The 23,997-nt window shown below is 46.4% G+C and overlaps 1 protein-coding gene across 1 annotated transcript in view; it reads right to left on the bottom strand.

Moving 5' to 3' along the window:
• Pccb (propionyl-CoA carboxylase subunit beta) overlaps positions 1-23,997 on the bottom strand; it is a 53,169-nt gene that overhangs the window by 18,272 nt on the left and 10,900 nt on the right. Inside the window, exons 5-9 of the mRNA XM_060385436.1 lie at positions 23,165-23,278; positions 13,496-13,606; positions 6,484-6,592; positions 3,813-3,933; positions 2,917-2,998 (exon numbers count right to left, since the gene is read on the bottom strand). Of these exons, the coding sequence (XP_060241419.1) occupies positions 2,917-2,998; positions 3,813-3,933; positions 6,484-6,592; positions 13,496-13,606; positions 23,165-23,278 (537 nt within the window). The remainder of the gene's footprint in view (positions 1-2,916; positions 2,999-3,812; positions 3,934-6,483; positions 6,593-13,495; positions 13,607-23,164; positions 23,279-23,997) is intronic.

Genomic DNA, 23,997 nt, shown 5'->3' with positions numbered 1-23,997 from the left:
GTCAAAATGCATACAGTTTAATAGTGTCTCTCCCATCGCTTTGACCATATTCCCACTGTGCTGACTGATCTTAATTCAACTTGATTGGACTCATCAACACCTATTAGCAAAACCCACCTCTCCCTTCACAGCCTTAGTGAAAGGTGGAGGTGGGAGGTGGGGCCTAGTTGTAGGAAGTGACTCACTATGGACAGGTCTTGTCTGGAACCCTCCTATGTGCCCCCACACTTCCTGTCCAAAAGACCATGGCCCAAAGACCATGAAACTATGAGACAAAATTAATTTCCTTGCTTCTAGAACTCTGCTTACAGAGTTACACAAAATAACTAACTCACCCACCCACCCACCATCCGCTCTTAGTGAATTTCTGCTCTGTGTTTGTTTGTGACATTTTCCTGTACTTTACATGGGCAGCAACTCGGCACTGACGTTTTCTGCACGCTCATCAGCTGTCCCCTTCTGTCATGTGACATACCGTCTGTTTCCTCCCACGTGGCTTTCTAGCTGTCACAGCATCTTCGATTAAGAACAGCAACCTTGCTCCTGGGCATGCGTCTATTTTTGTCATCTGCTCAGACTCTCCTGGGTCTATTTCTAGCTCTTCAGTTCCATTCTGTTGGTCTATTTACATGCCAGCCTCTCTCACTGTGTGAGCTGGAAAGCTGCAACACAGACATGGCTATTCCCAGGTGTGGCTTCTGCAGCACATTCGCAGCGACTGTGTATAAACTTATGTATAAACGTGTCTAGTTCTAGAGAAGTATTTATTCAAGCCGGGCAGTGGCGGTGCACACCTTTAATCCCAGCACTCAGGGAGGCAGAGGCAGGCGGATCTCTGAATTTGAGGCCTGCTCGTCTACAAAGCAAGGTCTAGGACAGCCAGGACTACAGAGAAACCCTGTCTCAAAAAACCAAAAATAAATAGATAAATCAACAAACAAATAAATGTGTTTATTCAAACTGCCTTCAAATTATACTCAGAAAGAACTGGCATTTTATGCTAACCCAGACTAAGAAACAAGGGCATGACTCCATTTGCTTATGTCTACCCCTGGCTCACCTCCTACATCACCACTTTCTTCACTTATTTGTAGTTGTGACATATTTAGGATGTTTTCCAGGGAAGGGCCCCTGTGTTTTTAAGATGGAAACTAAATTTGTCTAGTGATTTCCGCCATTCTTATTGTCTCAAACATACTCTTCTGTCACCGTCCAAAAGTCTTGGTAAACAATGTTTTCATCCAATGTCATTTGTGTTTCATATTTCCCTCTCTCCTTCAGGAACTGTCTAACAGATTTCTTCCCAGGTCTTGTGGTACTTCCAACCTCTAGTTTATAGAAGCACTGTTTATAAGTTTTAAATATTTTAGATTTGTTTTTGTTTTATGTATCTGGCACCACACGCAGACGGTGCCAGAAGAGAGATCCCTTGGAGCTGAAGTTGCAGATGGTTGTAAGCTGTCACATGGAGGCAGTGAGACAAACCTGAGTCTCCTGTAAGAGCAGCAAGTTTCTGAACCACTGCAGCAGGTGTATTAATCAGGGTTCTGTAGAGAACCAGAACTGACAGTACACAGACAGACAGACAGATGGATAGGCGGACAGATGGACGGAAGGATGGAGATTAATGGGGAAGTTATTAGTCTAGCTCACGGGATGTGGTCTGGGTATTTCGGCATGGAACTGGGTTCCTGGAGCGCTGCTGGTCTTCAGTCTATGTTGAGCTCCTGAAGGAGTTGCATTAAATAATGGCCGCAGAAACAGGACAGATGTTTTTGCAGGGCGAGTGAGGGCAGCAGGCAAAAGGCAAGAAATTTCTTTCGTCCACGTCCTTTATCTGGGTGCCACCAGAGGTGTGGCCAAGATTTAGGGTGAGTCTTCCTGCTTCAATAACCTGACTGAGAAAGCCCTTCCCAGTGTGTGTGCGCAGCAGCTGGGGTTTTAGTTGATTCCAGATGCAGTGAGGTTGGCATCCAAGACGAGCCATCTCATCATCTCCTCCAAACTGTGTGTGCGTGCACGAGCGTGCAAGCATGTGCCACAGTGTGGACACAGTCAGACACGACTTGGAAGAATCAGCTCTTTTTACCGTGAGTTCCTGGGGATCGCTCAGGTCTTCAGGCCTGGTGGCAGGGCCCTTTCCCCTACTGAGCACCATACCAGCCAACTATTTATCATTTTTGTCTTTTCATCAAACTTAATGTTTTATTTCTGCCCTCACGCAAAATCTTTCATAAATGTTCCCCTGTGGTAAGATGTCTTGCCCAATGGTTCAGAACACAGCCATGAGGAGGGGTGGCCTGGCCAGGCCTGCTGCTTCCCGCAAACTCCCAGAATAAGGCAGGAGAAACAGGTCACAGGCTCCAGGGCCGGCTGAGGCCATAGAGCCATCAACACTCCACCAAGGAAGGGCTGCAACACAGACATGGCTATGTTGTGTTGGGAGTACCATGAGTGTGCAGGAGACAACTGCCTTTTGCAGATGCACCCAGAGCCCAACAGCTGCCTTCACTGATCAAACCAGGACATGGCTGCACCAAGGGAAAGGCTCCACACACATCCTGAGCTAGGACTCACTCCCTTTCTCTAGAAAGATGTGGTGCCCTGATCAGCAGTGTCCAACAAGGCCTCACCCCTGCCTCCCTCCAGGCCGGGATATGGCACCAATTCTGTGCACCCCAATGCCTTCTAAAGCCCCAAGCTCTGCTGGCCCTGTCCTCAAGTCCATCTGTGCCCTCAAGATGTCAGAGCCACTAGCTCCTCCAGAACATCTCACCTGGGGTCCCTGGCCGTTGACTACTGCAAGTCCTACCTGTGCAGACATTGAGACCAAGCCAAATACATCCCACTGAGCCAATGCACGTGGGCCATGGCAGAGGCCGAGCTAGGGCAGACAACCCAGGACAGGGTACTCACTGAGTGGATGATGTCCAGCATGTCGTAGGCTTTGCTTGACTCCAGAGGGACAACTGTGTCCAGCTCAGGAACCAGACGGTCACTAGAAAAGAGGCAGATGGAGTCAGCGTAGAAACCCCTGTCCTTCCGTGGGAGCCGGGAAGGGAATGAAGGAAGCTCAGCACGCCGGCTGGGCAATGTGTCCTCACTGCCTCTGTCACCACGTCACTAAACAGGACCTGAGTGCTGTACCGGCTCATGTGATTGCAAACAAAACAAAGCAGAAAAAAATGAGAGTGCTCCTGATCGTATTTCTTCTGGGATGCTCCCTATGCTGGAGACTGTAGAGAACAGGACAAAGCCTGGGGACCCCACTCTAGCTTCCTGTAGCATCTAAGACAGAAGATCAAGGCGCCACGGTGGGCTCTCGTCCCCAGCAGGTTAGTCAGCTGCAGCCCCGTTAAGCAGCAAAACTGCAGGCCACTGGACAGAGGCCACTGGACAGAATCTCCTGGGATCCGTCAAACCCTGGCCTGTGACTCTTTCTCTGGCAGGGCAGAGAGATCAAGACAGAGCTCGTGCCTGCTTCCTTGGAGAACCATCCAGCTCACGAGGGAGTCGGCAAAGCGCCACCCTCAGCCAGACGCAGTGAACACAAACACAACTTCCTTAAGGACGTGCTGTTGGCATCGCTTTGGTTGTTCCTTATCACATCTTAGCAAAATTCTGTGGTCTCTTCAGCCCCCAACACTACCCATCAGAAACTAGGAAAGTGAGGAAATCACCGACCACTGCTCCTGTCCCCAGATGCCCCCATCCTCGCCACAGCTGGGACCTTGGTGACATACTCCGAAACCTGCTCCAATCTGACCGGAGGTCCTGCCAGAACATAGACACGCCAGCCAGCTGCCACCCACCTGGGGTCGTGGCACTCGCGGACGGGAGCCGGGTCCTGGTTGCTGAGGGGCAGGAAGGTGAAGAACTCTCGCAGGTTACACAGCGCGTCCACATCATTGTCGAAAGCTCTGTGGGCCACGCCTGAGAACACAGAGAGGGCGGGGGTGCAGGGCCCTGCCAACACGCTCGGCGGCTTCCCCAGCCGGCTTCCCAAGCTCGGCTGCTGCAACCAAGCTGGCAGCCGTGTCCTCAGCCCTGTCCCCCCACCGGAGCCTGTCCTCTCTCTCGTGTTGGTCCTGCTGAGGGGTCAAGCCATAGTTCTGGAAGTGCTTGGAAATAAAAACCAGCCAAACAAGGCCCTCAGCAGAGCCAAACACTCTCGCAGGCCCACCTCACCCAGACCATCAGCTTCTACCACTGCCCCAAACCATCTCTGTCCTCAGAGCTGCCAGGGGGGACTTTTATGTGAAATCCTGACACCAGTCACCCACCCTGCTGTTCATCACGCAGCCAATCCCTCCTCTACCTCATGGCTTTGTATAAACTAGGCCTGGGGTGCTTCCCCTTGACCCCCACAGGGAACCCCTTCAGGCCCATTCATCTAGCACCCACGCTGTGGGCCCTATCGTTGCTCATGTTTAAAACCTCAACAATCCAACATCTGACGGCCTGTTCTTCCCCTCAGAACATATCACTTCAAATGCACTACATGATGTGCTCGGGCCTTGCACTGCCTGTCTGTCTTACTAACTGTCATGGTGGACAGGGGCTGTACTGTCTCCACAGACACACTCCCAGCGCCTGGCACAACGCTTCACACACGGGCACTTGAGGAATATCTGCCGAATGAGAAAGGAGGATTCTCATCAGGACGAACTTGTAATATATATAACTGGCGCATTCTAGAAGGCGGTCTGGCAGGTCCTCAAAAAAATCAACAGCTACTCCACCCGTACCAGGGCATGTGCCAGCAAAAAATAAAAATGTCATATAAAAGCCCCACACAAATGTTTTAAACACATTGGAGACAGCTATTTAATATGTTACATTATAAACACAAATATATATACGTTAGAAAACCCAAATGTCTATCAGTGGATAAATATGCCATGTTGGAGCTGGGCTCAGCGGGAGAGCGGCTGTCTTTCACGCTGGGTGCCCTGGGTGTAATCTCCACCACTGGGGGAAAAAAAGAACGAAGAAAGTGGACGGTAGCCCACACCTGTAATGCTGACACTCACAGAGCTGAGGCAGGAGGATTAAGAATTTTGGGCCAGCCTGGGCAATTTAGTGAGATCCTGTTTCTAAAATAAGTCATTAATAGTTACACATCTATACATTAGACAATTACTCCATTAAAAGGAATGAGGTACTGATGTGTGATGCCACAAGGACAAGCCTTTAAAAATATACAGTAAGCTGGGTACGGGGGCATAAGCCTAGGATCCCAGCAAAGGAAAGACAGTCACTGTGAGCGTGAGGCCAGTCTGGTCCCCTTGTGAGTTCCACAGCAATCAAGAGATACAGGGAGGCACTGTCTCAAGACAAAAATAAATGTAAAAATAGTTAAATTTGAAAATGTAGCATTTCCTCAGACCTCTCCCTCCCATGTCAACCCCCCCAAAAAATGTTTTCTACGAAATCGAGGCTTTCAAAAAAATATGCCATGGGCCACTGAGATGGCTCAGCAGGACAAGTCACTTGTGGCCAAGCCAGACAATCTTGGGTGTGATCTCTGGAACCCACGGTGTGGAAGGAGAGAACCGATTCCCACCAGCTGTCCTCCAGCCTCCTCTTGAGTACTGCAGCATGCCTCTCAGGACATTCACACAAAATGTAGCACACACACATATGCAAAAGCACACACACACACACACACACACACAAGGAAGTTGACAAGGGGTAGTCTAAGAGAAAGGGGTCAATAGAGGGAGACAAGAGAGGAAAATGCGCTGAATATGAACAAAGTACCTGACAGATGTGTGCGAGAATCTCGACGTGGAAGCATTTTGTACAATCAGTACACACTACTACATTTTTTAAAGGACAGCATTGTTGTATGACCCCACTTCTATGAACTCTCCAAAACTGACAAACACCCAGAAACAAGAGGGGTGGGGGCGCTTGTGACTGCCTATAGATCCAGCAGCCAGAATGCTCAGGGTGCAGCGGGGGAGAACTAAGCGTTCCTGAGCGCCCCTCTGCCAGTCCTGCTGTATGCATAAATCACACCTACTTCTGACCACCCAGACAGGTCCAAGGTCACTCCACAGACAAAGAGGGAAGGCAGAGCTGCCAGCCTAGCACGTGTGTGGCCCAGGGGTGAAGCTGGGGGGATCAGAATGACCTGCTACTGAAATCCAAGACTGCCGTCTGCCTACTACTTCCGTGAGAGTAGCAGTCTTCCCAGGTAGGTGCTGTCAGTGAAGTGATAGTTCTTGGTTTCTTTCTTCCTTTTGTTTTTTTTCTTTTTTTCCCCTGAGACAGGGTTTCTCTGTGTAGACCAGGCTGGTCTCGAACTCACAGAGACCCGCCTGCCTCTGCCTCTGCCCCCGCAGCGCTGGGATTAAAGGCGTGTGCCACCATGCCCAGCTGGAAGTGATATTTCTTAAGGAGCCCTTTCACTACTCTGCAGGACAATGCCTTCTTCTCAGCTCTGGAGTGCAGGAAGGCCATGTTCACACCTCTCACCTGACACAGTGCTGTGGGTCTTGGCACCGCCCAGCTGCTCCTGAGTGACGTCCTCATTGGTAACAGACTTCACAACCTCAGGGCCAGTGATGAACAGATAGGAGGTATCCTGAAATCAGATGTCCACATTGTCAGAATCAAGTCACCAAGGCTACTCAGAGTTCACGCAACCAAGACCACAAAGGCAGGGAGGTGACAGAGAACGAGGAGGAGGCTGGAGCCGAGATGCCCACAGGCGGAAGTGTGTCTCTGGGGGTGGGTTCTGAGGTTTCAAGAGCCTGTTCCGAGCCCAGTCTCTCTCTTCCTGCTGCCTGCGCATCCAGATGCAGAACTCTCAACTACTTCTCCAGCACCGTGTCTGCCTACTGCCAGGTTCCCCGCCATGATGACCATGGACTAAGTCCCCAAAACTGTAAGCAAGCCCTAATGAAATGCTTTCTTTTATCAGAGTTGCCATGGTCATGGTATCTCTTCACAGCCACAGAGCACCGACTGAGACACACACTCTTCTCAGAAGAACACTGCTGTCTGCTCAGGTCTCAGGAAGTCAGCCTGCAGTGCGAACCTGGAGACACAGGCGGCCCCGGCACGGGGTTCACATGCCTTGTGCATATTTTGTAGCTCTTCCCAGGATTCTGTACTTATAACTTTAAAAAAACTTCTGTCACCTCCACTTCCTGAAGAAACCGAGGCAACAAGATGTTATACTATGAACTATATTAAATGAGGCTGTTTTTGTAAAAAACCCATTAATTGGTATTCTGGTATTAATGAGAGGAAGGCAGGGCAACGGGAGAGAGACAGAGACACAGACAGGCAACAGACAGACAGACAACGGACTAAGAGACTGAACTTAAGCCCACACAACCTCAAGCTCTAGCTCATCTTATTTCCTAAATGCTGGGATTAAAGGTATGCACCACCGCACCTGACTTTAGAACGCAGCCTCTACTTTGTGGGACAATGTGAAACAAATTCATATCCGAAACCTGATTTCCAAGTCCCCAATCTCCCTTCTGAAAAACAGCCGCTGTCGTCTCTCACGTGAGACGCTCAACACGTACAAACATATTTTCTCTTATTTCCTAATACACTTTCTTTTGACACAATTCTTTGTAACAGTGTCTTGTGCATATCATTTCCAAAGCTGCTTTTTTTGTTTTCTTCTTCTTTGAGACAGAGTTTCTCTGTGTAGCCCTGACTGTCCTAAAACTCCATCTGGAGACCAGGCTGGCTTCAAACTTGGAGATCCACCTGCCTCTGCTTCCCAAGTGCTAGGATTAAAGATGTTTATCACTATGCCTGGCTCGTTAATATATGTATTTATTAATGCATTAAATAATGAAATTTGGCAGCAGGTCTTATAACTGGCATAATTCAAAGGAAGAAGAGCAGTTTGTGCTGACAATATATGCCTGGATATGAGACTGTCCACTAAGGCAGTGGGTCTCAACCTGTGGGTCTCAACCCTTTAGGGATCAAATGACCCCTTCATAAGGTCACCTAAGACCATCTTCATATCAGATATTTACACTATGATTCATAACAGTATAGCAAAATTACAGTTAGGAAGTAGCAATAAAACTAATTTTATGGCTGGGGGATGACCACACCATGAGGAACTGTATTAAAAAGTTGCAGCATTAGGAAGATTCAGAACCACTACTCTAGAGCATGGTCAAGCTACACCCTTAAAGACAACTGACTCTCCCTCAACCAACAGCTATCAGTTGCCAAGCAGCTTCTCCCCAAAGGGTAGGACTTCACAACCACCTCCTTCTCTAGTTCTTCAAGATGGAACTCATACCTCGCACCATTATCAGGGCCAAGAACCAATGGTCAGACATAGGCCCTAAGGGAAACCTGTCACTGTTATTCTACTGAATGGACACACTACCAAATCAGTTCCTAATGACTCACCACTGTACCCACAGATCACTACATTTTTCAACCCTCACAAGAGATGCTTCTTCTGCAGCAGATGGTAACTAACCTGCAGTCATATTTCAAGAGCAGTGAATAAATCTCATGGCTGGGATCGCATGGAAATCAGTGGATACATGCACAGTAGGGCAATTGTGTTTACAAATCCAACTTTAGGGAAGAAGCTCCCATTTACCATCTTATGCCTATGCATAACTGGGGATGAACATGATTAAAACCAAATGCATTATGGGAAAGTATATGCCCTGGAGAAAATGTAATATTATCTGTTAATTAAAACAGGTGGTACACACCTGTAGTCCCAGCACTCAAAGGGCAGACGATCTATGAGTTCAAGGCCAGCCTGGTCTACAAAGCTAGTCCAGGAGAGCCAAGGCTACACAGAGAAACCCTGTCTCAAAAACCAACCAACCAAACAAACAAACAAAAAAAAACCCAAACAAACAAAAACCAGAAAAGCAGGGGATGAAGAGAGCTAGGTGATTAAGAGCACAGTTGTAGTGCATCTGATGCCCTCTTCTGGCCTCTCCAAGTACTGCAGGCATGTGGTACACAGACACACACAAGCACACATATAGAAAATAAAAATAAGTCATTTTTTAAAATAAAGAACTATCCAAACTACATCCCTCGGCAAACAAACTCCTCCTTCTCGTGAACCCCATAAAACTGCAAACAGTTACTGTGGCCCTTCAGTGCCTTCACTCACACAGCACAATCTGAACAGTATATTTCTATACACAGCTTTACTTCAAGTAATGTCACCTTACGACTTTTGCTGATCTGTGTGAGCACTTATTTTATATTTGAATAAGAAGTCAAGAACTTTAAAACACCGGCTAAGACCCCAAACATCAGTAACCCAGCCCACAGAGGTTGAATCCAGATAACTCAAGTTTGCAACCAGCCTGGACTACATGGCAAGAAATTGGCTTTTGTTTGTTTGTTTGCTTGCTTTGTTTTGTTTTTAAGACAAGAATCTGTCTTTATGGGGCTGGAGGGATGGCTCAGCAGTTAAGATCACCGGCTGCTCTTTCAGAAGACCTGGGTTTGGGTCCCAGTGCCCAGGTAGGGGCAACCTACAAGCACCTGTAGCTCCAGTTCCAGGGGGATCTGATGTCCTCTTCTGGGATCTGAGAGCAATGCACAGACATACATAAAGGCAAAACAAAAACAAAAAGTAAAACAAACAAACCCCCAAAAATAAAAATAAATTAAATTCTATCTTCCAAATTTTGTTTTAAAGAAGAATTTTTAAAGACTAGAAACAAGACTCAAATATATACATTGTTTGCAAAATTCCCTCTCTGAAGGTATGGAGAAAGATTTACCTTGCTAACAACTGGCAAAAGAATTACATGTGTTGATTTTAGTCAAAATGTACTTGAAATTATAGGAGAAGAGTGAGAATAGCAGGAGTGGGGACATAATGAGAGGGGGGACCTGAGCGGACAGGGGCCAAGGCAGGGGCTCTGCAATGGATAAGAAGTACTTGTGAGAAGGGGCTGAGGGGGCTGGAGGCCGGCATGGGCTTCGACATGCAGCCACAGGTAGGGGACATGACCCTTTTGGCAGATGGAAACCACTTTCACAAGCTCTGAGGAATGCTGGTCTTTATCTGACCACCAGAGATCCTCCGATATTCTAGTCTGGGATCATTTCTAGACATCGGCCAGCCTGAGACGTTGATACCGAACAACGGGCAAGGCAGAGACTGGTCAGCCAGAAAGAGGGTGCTGACGCTCGACAGAATAAAGTACTTGGAGACAACAAATCCCGATTCCAAGGAGGACAGAGTAAGGTGGGGCCCCAAGGGCACAGCTCGCCTGCCTCAAAACCTGATAGTATATGCTCCTCACAGCACCCAAAAGGTCAGAGACAAACTATTGCTCAGTTTTAACTGCTCAGGGCAGCCCCAGTGGCGACTGGGGCAGTGTGCAGTCTCCACGCTAGCAAGTGGGGACCCCCTCAGCCACCCAATACAGAAGCTGTAAAAACTTCCCCAATTTGGACACCCCCCATGCATGCGGTGGAGTTTCCCCCCACTAGCATCGGCTCCTCAGCAGTCACCATAATGAACCCCAAAGTTGCCCTAGTGAATGTTTGGGCTCAGGGCTCACACTTGCTGAAGGTCCCCAAGGTCCCCCTTTATGGTAGTCCTAGTCTAGTATTCTAACGTAAGTGTTTCAAGCTACATGGGCCAAGACAGTGGCAGAACATGGCAACAGGAAGCACACAGAAGCTGGCATCCACCAGGAAACACGAGAGCAGGCAGCTCTAGGAGGGAAAGTTACTTCAGAGCCTGCAAACTGCGGCGGGGACGAGGGCAGCCGCAAAAGACACCCTAGGAGTTTTTAGTGGCTTTTTCCAAGAACGTGGGGTGACAGAGGGGATGAGAATTTGCCTCCACATATGCTAAGGAGCAGCAGACCTTCAAGCATGCTTTGCGGTCTCATAGGCGCAACTGCGGGCCAGGAGGCTCACTTCAGTCTTAAAGCACAGAGAGAGGGGCAAAGAGAAAATCCAAGCTAGGACGGCCAGCCTCACAGCACAGGGAAACACACTTCCGGTTAGTTCCCGCAGCTTTGCATCCTGGCCAAACAACTGAATGAAGCAGACAGTTGGGAGAGAGAAAAGCGAACAGTACAATTCTGACCCAGAAGGACACTGAGCTGGCCCCTCGGCACCAAACGAAGACTACCTGTGAAGCCATCCCTCCAGTACACGAGGCAATAAAAATAAAGAGGCTTGGGAGCTGCAAGATCGAAGGTTCCTGTCAGAAAAATATCCATCACGGAAAATTATTCTGAAGTTTTATACCGCCACAATTTCTAGAATAATTCCCACAGAGGAACACTTGAGCGACAGGATCTCCCTTCTGGGCTGAAATTCACATTCCAGCAGATGGCTCATCTGACCTCTACCAAACACAAAAAGCAGCATGACCCAGAAGTCTGTTTTATCAATTTCAAAATATTTGGAAAACTCTGTAAACAGCCTGGTGCTGTCCATTTCTCTGGCTGCAACTGAAATTCTGAGATAATAAAATTACCACTAGGCCTGGCAGAAGCAAAGATAATCTAAATAGGTGCTTGAGTCTCTCAGTGTATCAGCCTATGGAAACAACACACCCTAAAGAAACAGGAATTCCCCCAGGAATCCCATCTGGAGAATGAAAGGGCGCCAGCTGGGGGGGGGGGGGGGGTGACACGCAGGTCTCTGAGGGACTTCAGAGTCCTAACTCCTGCAGGCTGAGGCTGAAGCCTAGAAAAGTGAGTCTGTGGCGGGTGGGGCCACACCTTGACCAGAGCTGCTTAGCCATCAGACGGGCACACCTGGTCCACTATTTAAACTTTAATGTCGCTTCAGGACCCTGAAGACTGACTTGGTGGTTCCCTGGATCTCTTTGTCCCTCTTCCAAAGGTGTCTACAGCAAACATCTCTTTCTGCCATCCACTCACCTGGCTCTTTTCACTCTCTTACTGAGGATGGATGGCAGGACCTGGATGAGGCAACAGGTTACCTCACACCGACTCTGATAACAACCACGGTAAGCACATCAATTATGTATTTTTCCTTAATACGTAAATTTTATAAAAGTGTCTTCCATGGTTAATGAGATCCATGTCTTTTATGTTTTAAGCTACTGAGACTTATTTAAGGAAGCTGTGTGGGGCAGCCTGAGGCTGGACCAGCCAGCAGGAGACTGTGACCCCTGGCCTGGTAGTTGATCCTGAACTAGTGATACTCCCACATCACTGGGAAACCCACAGCAATCTTTATGTCTCCCATAAAGCTGAACTAGACTTCTGAAATGTTTATATCCGCATGTAAAACAAACCCATTTATATTGGATTACTCCAAAAAATTAATCGTGGCTTTGACTTGTAACCATCTTGCGGGGCTGGGGATTCAGCTGGTGGTAGAGCGCTTGCCTAGCAAGCACCAGGCCCTGCTTTGCGCTTTTTATTGTCACTAGGAAGAGAAGAGTTCTGTGAGAGCAGCACTTTTGGAACTTTTGAATCCCAACTGCCACACTGCTCTTGAGACACAAAGGGACCCAGTGACATCTCCTCTACAACTGTCCCCTCCCACTAAGCAACTACCAGTACTTTCCCCCACATAAAAGTTCAAGGGGATTTCATCCAGACATAACTCATCAGAGCACCTCTTTCATCCCAGCAGAAGCAGGAGGATCTCTGAATTCAAGGTCAGCCTGATCTACACACCAAGTTCTAGGACAGACAGAACTACACAGAGAAATCTTGTCTCTTAAAAGAAAAAAAAAAATTTTTTTTAAATTCTGGGCGTGGTGATACACACCTTTAACATAGCAGTCAGGAGGGAGAGGCAGGCTGATCTGTGAGTTCCAGGCCAGCTTGGTCCTCATGCTGAGTGGACCAGCCAAAGCTGCACAGTGAGAATCTGTCTCAAAAAAAATAACCTCAAAAAGTAAAATAAAATAAAATAATGCTTGGTGTTGGTGGCGCACACCTTTAATCCGATCACCTCTCTTCCAGGATAGCCAGGGCTACATAGTAAAACCCTGTCTCAAAAAACCAAAATAATGATGATGATGAATCACTTAATATCCCTTTCTATTAAAGCCAGGTGATGCGGTAACATATAGTTCTCAAACTGAAGCTGGGGGTCAGATTTTTTCCATTGCCATTACGAAAAGGACAGTGAAATAGCAAACAGTGAAGGAAGAGACATGGGACCTCAGGAGCTACTTCCCAATAAAGCGGCCCACAGCAGACCCTCCCGAGGGAGCCCTGGCCAGTAAACCACCATCAGTCTGGGCAAAGGACGGGATCTTCTGATTAGGCTACACCATTTGCAATTCACATCACAAGTAAAATCTCACAGCATACAAGCACCTTCTGCCACTGAACCTCAAACACTACAGATCCCATGCCAAAACCTTCCCTCCGCCCCGGCCTTATCTCCACTCCGCCGAACACCACTGAGAACTCAGATGAGGAGCTAGATCTGGGTCAGGCTTGATGTGATCACAGACACAGCTGCAGGACTTCCAGGGCACCAGGAACAGATGCAGCTTTCTTACCTTCACCATGAATGTGAAGTCTGTTAGGGCAGGGGAGTAGACGGCCCCACCAGCACACGGGCCCATGATCAAAGAAATCTGAGGGATGACTCCGGACGCCGTGACATTCCTCTGCCAACACAGAAAAGCAAAGAACCTGGTTACAGAGGCACTCACGAAGTTATCTGCAGGAAGATCAAGCCAACAATAAAATCGAGTTTTGCCTTTGCTTCCACAGAAACCCTATGCAGGAGGCCACACAGGATCTAGTCAGGAGAGTGCTTCCAAAATTACGTGTGCCATTTGTCCCCGTAACGGAGGAGTGGTAACTGTGCCACCTTCTGCAACAAAGAGCAGAAGAGCGCCCTTTGTCTTGACAGCAGCTCCTCAAAGTGGCCACCAGGATGTGAGCTTTGGGTCCCACCGCTTTCCCTCAGGACCAGCTCCTGTGTGCGGAGACGCCAGGGAGAAGCAGCCTCCGCCCTCCCTGTAGCCCTGAACTCTATGCTGAGCTCCAGCACAGCCTCCACAGAAGCTCCCACAAGTCACACGGCCACAGAGGCAGATGCCACTTCTTTGGCATCTGCTCGTCCTCGGACAAGGCTTGGAGGGGGAGGGGGCGACACTGCACAAGGGGTTTATGAGGACGAAGGTGTTATGAAGAGACAGAAGCCTCAAGCTCGGAATTCGGGTGACTATCCTTAAAGATAGTTAGGAGGCCTGATTTTTTTTTTTTTTAATGTTCAAAAAATTAGCAGTAAATACCATGACAGAGAAAGGCCGAGGGGAAAAGCACTAGTAGTTGCTTAGTGTGAGGGGACGGTTCTAGAGGCCATGTGACTGGGGAACTTTCCCAAGGGTAGCGTGGCAGTTGGCATTCAAAAGTTCCAAAAGTGCTACTCTCGCCCAACTGTTCTATTCCTAGTGACAATTGAAAGCTTCGCTCATAATAGCCAAGAAAAGTGGGTACCTGCCTTGGCAGTGAGCCCAGGCTGTATAAACCATGGGATATGGCTCATCACAGCACAAAAGCCCTCTCTACTTGGCCAGCAAAACAGAGAAGTAGGTAGACTTCTAGCTGTGGCAGAACCACATTTGGAAAGTTTCTTTAAAAAGGACTATAAAACTGGGAGAAATTGTCAACAACAAGTCTTCAAGGCTCTAAAAATGAACTATCTGTGAACAAACTGTTAATGCATAAAAAATTGCTGAGCAAGCCAGAAATGGCGGCACTTGGAAAGTTGAGGCAGGAGGATTAGGCTACAAAGTCTAGGTCATGGCTAGCCTGGGCTACATTGTGAGTCCAAGGCTATTCTGGGTTACATTCCAAGACCTTGTCTCCTATCTTCAAAATAAATAAAAAAGGAAAACAACAACAACAACAGAAAAAGCTAAACGCTGAATGAGACTAAGACACCTGATAGTCTAGCATTTTAATTTAAGGCTCCACGCGTCCCACACAGCTCAGGCTGTCTCTCAAGGTGAAAAGAGAGAACACAGCAACCACATCCTCAAGAAGCAATTAAGATCACGAAAAAATGGTTAACCTGTGATGAAAGACCAAATGCTGGAGGCAGGGAAGATGGCTGTAAACATGAGAACTCAGCTCTGATTCCCAGGACCCAGAGCCAGATGGAGTCGCTTGCAGGTCCACGGTCCCAACACTTCGACAAGATGGGAGGCAGAGGCAGGAGAATGCCCACAAGCTCATGGCCTAGCTACCTCACAAACAACAGGACAGGACACTGGCCTCAAAACAAGGTGGGAGGCAAGGACTGAGTCTAGGGCAGTCTCCCGACCTTCACAGGTCACCACAGATATGCACAACTGTGCACATATATTCATACACAGTCATACACACACGCACACACATGCATGCACGAACACACACACGCACAGGGGTACACACACACACAACAAAAACTGGAGGTAGATTGATGCACAGTCACTGTCTTACCACAATTAAGTCTCTATCAATTTGGAATAGATTGTGATGAGGGCGAGGGAAATTGCCCAGTGAGTACCTGTCATCAAGCCAGGCTACTGACTTCCATCCCCAGGACCCACATGACAGAGAGGTCACTCCCAGAGGTTGTTCTCTGACCTCTGCATATACGCGCGCGCGCACACACACGCGCGCACACACACACACACACACACACACACACAAATAAATGTACCCAGGTGGTGGTCATGCGTGCCTTTAATACTGGCACTCAGGAGGCAGAGGCAGGTAGATCTCTGTGAGTTCGAGGCCAGCCTGGTCTACAGTGCGAGTTCCAGGACAGCTAGGGCTACACAGAGAAACCCTGTCTCAAAAAACCATAGATAGATAGATGATATTTAGAGATAGATAATGATGATAGTTAGATAGATGATAAACAGATAGATAGTAGACAGATACAATGGTTTCCTTTAAATGACTTCTTTTAAAGAGACTGCATTGAGATTCTTATTACAACATGGAAGCAATCACTGAACACTCAAAAAATTGTTACAATGGGGTCAAAATTAATGTAAGCAAAATACAATAACATACGTGTAGGAAATATTTATTTTAAGCTAGACATGGTGGAGTACCCAGCACTTGGGAGGGAAGGCAAGAGGTTAAGGAGTTCTAGGCTAGCCTAGACTACATAAGACCCTGTCAAGCCTGGGGTAAGGGGAAAAAGAGGAGGAGAAGAAAAAGGAGAAACAACTATTATTTTGTATGCTCACTTGTTTTTAAACACAGATAAAAAATTAGACAAGCATGGTAGAACATGCCTATAATCCCAGAATTCTGGATGCTAAGGCAGAGGATTAGAAATTTTAAGCCAGCATAAGCAATATAACAAGGCCTTGTTCTTCCCCAAACCCTGCAACACCCCCCCCCCAAAAGAAGAAAAAAAAACATGAAGAAAAATTTAAAGTACCGTAACAGTATTTAACATAGGAGCTTGGGCTTGGGATAGAGGTCTCTTGTGGGTATAAAATGGTTTGTTTTTGAGACGGAATCTCACTGTGCTGCCCAGGCTAGTCTCAGACTCATGACTCAAGTGATCGCCTAATGATGGTATGCAACCCCAGCGCTCAGACTCAGAGTTCACAGCCATGTGACATCACAGAAGATGGATGGATGAGAAAGCTTTAGGAAAACATTAATGAAATAACTTCAGCCACAGGACTGTCGGGAATAACTGTTTTAGAACTCTGGAGTCAAGCAGGGCTGGAGAGACAGCTCAGTGGTTAAGAGCATGGTCTGTTCTTCCAAAGGTCTGAGTTCAATTTCCAGTAACCACATGGTGGCTCACAACCATATAATGAGATCTGGTGCCCTCTTCTGGTTGTAAGTATACATGTAGATAGAACATTGTATATATAATAAATCTTAAAAAAAAAAAAAAAAAAAAAGGAAGAGGCAGGTAAAATTCAATGACTAGCGGCTATCTTTCCCCAGCCATGACAACCATATACCTACTATGGCTAGCTGGCACTAAAAGGACGGCAGCAAAGACCTCATCCTCAAGTTAGGGTTTTGTTTTCTGTTTGAGTGCTGGGATCCACACTAGGCAAGCACTGTGCCTCATCTGCCTCATCTCTAGCCAGGACTCGTATTTTTACTTCTGACTGCTGCTTCTAAAGGCTGAATTCAGACCAGCACAGAGAAGGTCCTTCTTGCAATTTTGATGAACTCAGTTTCCTAATACAAAAGAAAAGAACTCTCTGTTCCCCACCCTTGCCCTAAGCTTCTAAGAACTTCCTTTTTTTTGTTTTGTTTTTATTTTTTATTTTATTTTTTGAAACTGGGTTACTTTGTCTTGGCAATCCTGGAACTCGATTTTTGGCCCAGGCTAGCCTCGAATGCACAGAGATCAGACTGTCTCTGCCTCCTGAGGACTGGGATTAAAGACCTGCGTCACCACGGGCTGGCTTGGCTAAGGACATCTTTATCAAACCATGGGTTGAGCATGGTGATGGTTAGTATGGTGGAAGGCAAACTCTGGGAGGCAGCTCCTGGCTGGGTTGAGTTGGGAACCCACTACAGGCACCGTCCTGTGGGCTGGCGTCCTGGGCTGAATTAAACAATACAGCAGAAGGGAGCCAGGCAGCAGCTTTGATTTCTCTCAGCTTCCTGACTGCAGATAGCACGTGACCAGCCAGCACATCCTCCTCACAACAGAAGGCACCCTCAAACTGTGAACCAAAATCAACCCTCCCTTCCTTAAGTATTGTCAGGTATTTCGTCATGGCACTGAGAAAGGTGACACCATAACCACAGAGACAACTAAAGCCTGAGTAATCATACTCAACATGAATTTATAAAAACACTTAGAAGGGGCACAGCTGGATCCCACACTCAACAAGTAAAGATCAGTAATCCCTGAAGACTGAAAGAACTGTAAATTGCCAGAAAACCAGGCATGGCAGTGTATTCCTATCACCTAGTACTTGGAAGGCAGAAGGTTCAAAGCCATCATCAGCTACATAGTGAGTTCGAGGTCAGCCTGGGCTATGTGAGACCCTGCCACAAAGAAGAAAAACCAATTTCCACTATCAACAACAAATTGTGCATTATAAAACAGCAAACAGGCAAAGGCATTCACGGGAAAAACGAAAGAATCAGAGGGAAAACAAACCTGAGAAAACCCACACATAAAAATTATTAGTCATAGATGCTGCAGCAGCTGTCCTAAGTATGTTCAATGGACTAAATAACATACTAATACTAATAATAAACACAGAAAAAGAACTCAGGGAAAGTAGGAGAATGCTGAACAAAATAATAACAGAACAAATTATTTTTTAAAAAAAGCAGGAATTCACTCACTAGAAGGTTCTATGATTTAATCATAAAAAAAACACAATAGTTCGGGGAACTTGAAGATAAAACCACTAACATTACCCATGTTGAGAAAATGAAAGCATGAACAAAGCCTGAGGGACCTGTGGGAAGCCAACAGGCACCAGCAAGCACCACAGAAACCCAGGAGAAACAGAAGGAGTCCAGTCAGATATGTGAAGAAATAAAAACCAAAACTTCCCAGATTTGATGAAAGATGCAAATGTTCACATCCAAGAACCTCAACAGACTCCAAAAGAGGATTAACTCAAAGGCCTCCCACTGAGACCCATTATAGTCAAAACATGAAGCTCCAGCCCAGGCCGGAAGCGGAAGGCAAAGGGCAGAGCAGCCTCCCTCTGACAGTAAGACAAACGCTCAAGGCAGCTGGACATAGTTCAAGTGCTTGAAGAAAAACCTGTCAGTCAAGAATTCAACATCCAGCAAAGCCAAGCTTCAAGCAAGGAGGAGTAAGGCATTTCAGATAGCAAAGGCTGAGGGAGTTCACTGGCAGCTGGACGTCGTACAAGGAACACCAAAGGTAGTTCTTCCGTCTGAAATAAAACAGCCTTACACAGCTACACGAAGCTGAGAGAAAACAGACACCAGTGAATCCAGGCAAAGAGATCAATACCGCCCTTCAGCTGGTGACCCAGCATTCCTGCAATCGTAATTGTTTGTGCGTTTGTCTTTCAAATCTCTCCACACAGACATCACATGTGAAGATGTGTTCTGCGATGATGGAGACAGACAGAAGCAGCATGTCCGCACACTGTTGAAGCCAACTTCCTTTCATCCCAAACTTCCTTTCATCCCGACCGTGACTGTAATTCCCTGGATAACACTAAGGACAGCGCACTTTAAAATACAGTAAAGGAAGCTGAAGAGATGGTTCAGTGGTTAAGAGCACCGGTTGCTCCTCCAGAGGACTCAAGTTCGATTTCCAGCACCCAGGTGTCGGTTTACAATCATCTGTAACTCTAGATGCAGGAGAACCAAAGGCCTCTTCTGGCCTCCACAGGCACACACACACACACACACACACACACACACACACACACACACGGTACACAGACACACATTCAGGCAAAACACCCACACATATAAAATAAAAATAAAGGTTAAAATAAAATATGGTGAAAATTAAAATGAACTAAAATGGCCAATCCAAGCCAGGGATGGTGGCGCATGCCTTCAAGCTCAGCGCTCAGGGTGGCAGAAACAGGCAGATCACTCTGTGTTTGAGGTGTACAAAGTGAGTCCAAGACAGCCAAGGCTACACAGAGAAACCCTGTCTTGAAAAAACAAAAACAAACAAACAAACAAACAAACAAATAAATAAATAAATAAATAAATACATTTTTTAAAGTGGCCCAAACCAAGTAAATCCAAAAGGGAACAGTGCTGTGGCTATGGCTAGACATGGCAGCATGTGCCTGAACCTCAGCAGACGCAGGAAGAACTGGCGACAAGTGTGAACTATACAGAAAAATTTGTCTCTTAAGAAGGAGGGAATTGGGGGATATGGGGAGTCCACAAAGATGTCTCAGGAGATAAAGGTGTTTGCTACCAGGCCTGATGGCCCAACTTCCAACCAGCATCCTAAAGGGGAAAAGAGAATTAATTCTCTCATTTTTGTCTGACCACCATGTGTGCAGGATGCACACATGTGCCCCCTCACCCACAAATGTAAAAAGTAAAAATAAAAATGAGGGGGTGCTGGAGGAATGGCTCAATGGTTAGGAGCACCTCTGCTCTTTCAGGGAACCTAAGTGTAACTATAGCTCACACAGACACACAGACAGACACACCAACACACACACACATACACGCAACACACAAATTAAAACTTTTAATAGAAAAATTTAGGCACCAAAAAACCTATCTCCTAAGAGACAAACAGACTGAACTTGAAAAAGATAACTTATATGCTGTTCATAGTTTTGCTTTTGACAAAAGGACACAAAAAAATTGAAAATAAGAAGCTAAAAAAACAAGTTCCATGAGAGGAAAAAAACAGAGCCATGGTGGCTATGTTGTCAGACAAAGTAAACTTAAGAAGGTTATAAAACACAAAGTTATCAGTATTGGGCCGGGCCTGGTGGTGCTTGCCTTTAAACCCAGCACTTGAGAGGTGGAGGCAAGAGGATCTCTGTGAGTTCGAGGCTAGCCTGGTCTACGTAGTGAGTTCCAGAATAGCCAGGGCTACATAGAGAACCCCTCAACAAACAAACAAATACACAAACAAACAAAAACCAAAGCTATCATGTCCAATACACATGGAACATATGACAATTATAGAATTTTAAACCAAAGGGCCAGCAAGGCAGCTCCTCAGGTAAAGGCCTTACCACTAAGCACGAAGACCCAGGCCTCACAAGGCTGGAGACACGTGACCACTGAACGTTGTCCTTGACCCCCACATGCTCCATGGCATGACCCCGAGCAAGTGCAACATAACATAAATGAATATAATTTTTAAAAAAACCTTTGTAATTGAAAAATCAAGGAAAAATTAAAGAGTCTACAGCAGAGCCCCCAAATTGATAAATCCATAATAACTTTAAAACATAAGAAACAAAACCCTGACAGAAATGCAGGGGGAAATAAGCAGATGTGTGATGACTGTCAGGGTCACCTCTTCTGATAATGGATGGAAGATTGGTGAGTAAATAGTAAACTTGGCCACTATAAAACAATATATAACAAGCCTGAGATGAGTCCTTCAAACAGAAGACATAGCCTTAAGCCAGGCATGGTGGCTCCTGCCTGAGATCCTAACGCTTGGGAGACTGAGGCAGGGGCAGAGGCCTGCCTTAAAGTGTGAAGGCTGGATCTGTGACCAGTCAAAGCACCTGGGCTGCAGGTTCAAGGCCCCAAGTACTGTTTACACAACTACAGAAATGTATGGTGTGTCACTGAACTGCATGCCATAATGGGTGGATTTTATAGGTTTTGAATTAAACTTCAATAAACTGGGGGGAGGGGGGTTGTTTGTTTGTTTTTTTAATGTCAAGGTCAGGCAAGGTACAGCGGCACGGTCCCTAATCCCAGAATGTGGAAGGCAACATGGTGCTACATACTGAGACACAGTCCAAAAAAATTTTTTTAAACCTAGGTCATGAAAAACAAAGACTACAGAACTGACCCAATTTAAAGAAAGAAAATTAAAGAGGTATGACAATTGGATTCGTTCCAGGTCAGGAACAAAAGTTAAGGAAAGAGGGAGAGAGGATGGGAGAAAAGGAAGAAAAGGAAGAAAAGGAGAATAGAGGGAAGGGACAGAAGAGACAGAGGAGGACAGGGGAAGAGAAAGAAGAGGAGAGAAAAGGGAAGAGGGAAGGAGAGAGGAAAGCAAAGAGGAAAGGAGAGGAGGAGGAGAAAAGGAGAAAGGTAGAGGAAAGGGAAGGAAAAGAGAAGGAAAGGCATCTCTTAAGGGTTTTCGTAAGGCCACGAGATAAAGACTATGGGTATTAATAATAGATGTTAAATCTCCTTTCATGTTTACATTCTGGTTCATGTCCCTCAGAAATACATAATGAAGGACTTATGAGCTACAGAGAGCAAAAGATCACCAATTTGCCCTCAAATGTTTTACAATAATGTAATATGCAAATACGTATTTCTGAAGAGAATGATAAAGTGTGTAGCGGCAGCACATCTGGATAAAGGACAGAGGACAGAGCCAGGCTTGGTGGCGCACACCTGTAATATTAGCACTCAGGGAAGCAGAGGCAGGCAGATCTCTGTGAGTTCAAGGCCAGCCTGGTCTACAAAGGACAGGCAAGGCTACACAAAGGAACCCTCTCTCTACCCTCCCAAAACCCAAAACCCAATAAAACAAAAACAACAAAAAAAGGACAGGGGACAGATCTTGGAACTCAGTTCAAGTTTCCCATGAGGTCTGAAATTATATCACACACAAAAAAAATCACCAAACAAGCACAGAACTAATGTTTCTCACATGGGTTAACCTCAGAACTTAGAGGAAAGATTTAGAAGCATGTTTAGGACATACGAAAGTTGGAAAGTTTTTCAAGTAACACGCACACACTTACAACTGACAGAGGATCTCACACACACAAACATGCCAATGGATCTTGTCAGGCTGTGACCAGGGACAAGACATCTGTCATTCTGAAGGGGTGGGACGGATGGCACTGGGCTGACTAGAAACTGTGTCCGTCTGTCCTACCCAACTGCCATCCCTGTCTCTCTCATAATACATTTCCTATGTCTAATAACGCAGGTATCTGAAATTGTGTCCTCCAAGGGTTTCTGGTGATAAGGTTTGGAAAATTGTCCTTCTTCCTTGTATTACTGTTTAAACTTTGTATACTAATGCATAATGTTTTAAAAAAAAATAAAATAAAAAGAACACTTTAAAAAAATCCTAATTCTAGCAAATCAGTTTACTTTAATATTCCTTACCATCTCTCTCTTGCTTAAAAAAAAAAAAAGGAAGGAAGGAAAGAAGGAAAGAAAGAAGGAAGGAAGGAAGGAAGGAAGGAAGGAAGGAAGGAAGGAAAGGAAGAAAGGAAGGAAGAAAGGAAGGAAGGAAGGAAGGAAGGAAGGAAAGAGAAAAGAAAAGTAAAGAAAAGAAAAGAAAAGGAAAGGAAAGGAAAGAAAAGAAAACATTTCCAAGTCCTTTCTCCTTACGAATGACCTTGGACTAATTATTAATCCAACAATTGGCCCTCTATCAAGAAAAAGGAGCAGGCTCTGCAGCCAGTCTGGCCTGTCATCCACCCCTCATCCCACCCACAGTGGCAGTGACACTGGAGACACTGCAGAGGCAGGACGGGGTAGAGGACAGTGTGGAGAGACAGGCACCAGCACACAGAGAAGTCTATGAATAGTTTTCTCACCAGGAAGATGTCTGCGTAGCCAGCCAAGGACTCCACGCCCTCCTGGATTCGGGCACCCCCAGAGTCATTGAGGCCGATCACTGGAGCCCCCACTGTTATGGCCTGGTCCATGATCTAAAACGGCATAGAACGACCTCATGAGACATCTGCTCTGGTTACCAAAAACAGCACTGACAAAATGCCTTGTGGAGCAAAGGAGAAGGCTTGGTGGGTGAAAGTGTCACCAGATGGAGAGGCCACAGCCTGTGTGTGCTCCCACAAGCCAAGTCCAGCCGCCCACCCTCAGTGAACCCGTTAAAGGAGACAAATGGACAGTAAAAAGCAGAAAGGAAAGATTTATTCAGTGTGACCACACAGGCAAGACAGACAAAGAAATCCAGAATCCACAATCCCCCACCCCCACCCCTCACTCCCACCAAGTCAATCTTCAGGGGTCCTGGCATGAGAAGGGTTTAAATACTAAGAAGTATGCATAACTGAACAGTCTGGCAAAGTGTGGTCCCTGTCCCCAACTCAGTTCCCAGTCTCTCCTACAAGGCCTCTGACTGTAAATCTTTCTCCAGTGTCCACCAGAGAAGACTGCTCTGACATGGGTTGAAGCCAATACAAAATCTGTATTAGCTGGTGACCTCACTGGGTGTTCAGGATCCCTGCACAGCCCCAAGCCTTTCTCAGGATGAGCTTTTGGCCACAAAAAACATATTCTGGGTTGACATACTCCAGTTAACAAGAACATTTAGCCAGAAGCTGAACTCTAGAGGAGCCAAAAAGCACGGTTAGTACATTTAGAGACTCCCAGGACTATAGACTTTGATGGATTAGGTCTTTGTTTT

The sequence above is a fragment of the Meriones unguiculatus genome, chromosome 6 (genome assembly GCF_030254825.1).
Source record: "Meriones unguiculatus strain TT.TT164.6M chromosome 6, Bangor_MerUng_6.1, whole genome shotgun sequence".
In the NCBI taxonomy this organism is placed as follows: Eukaryota; Metazoa; Chordata; class Mammalia; order Rodentia; family Muridae; genus Meriones; species Meriones unguiculatus.
Note: the sequence above shows the minus strand (reverse complement) of the source record. Positions and strands in the feature narration are given on the sequence as shown.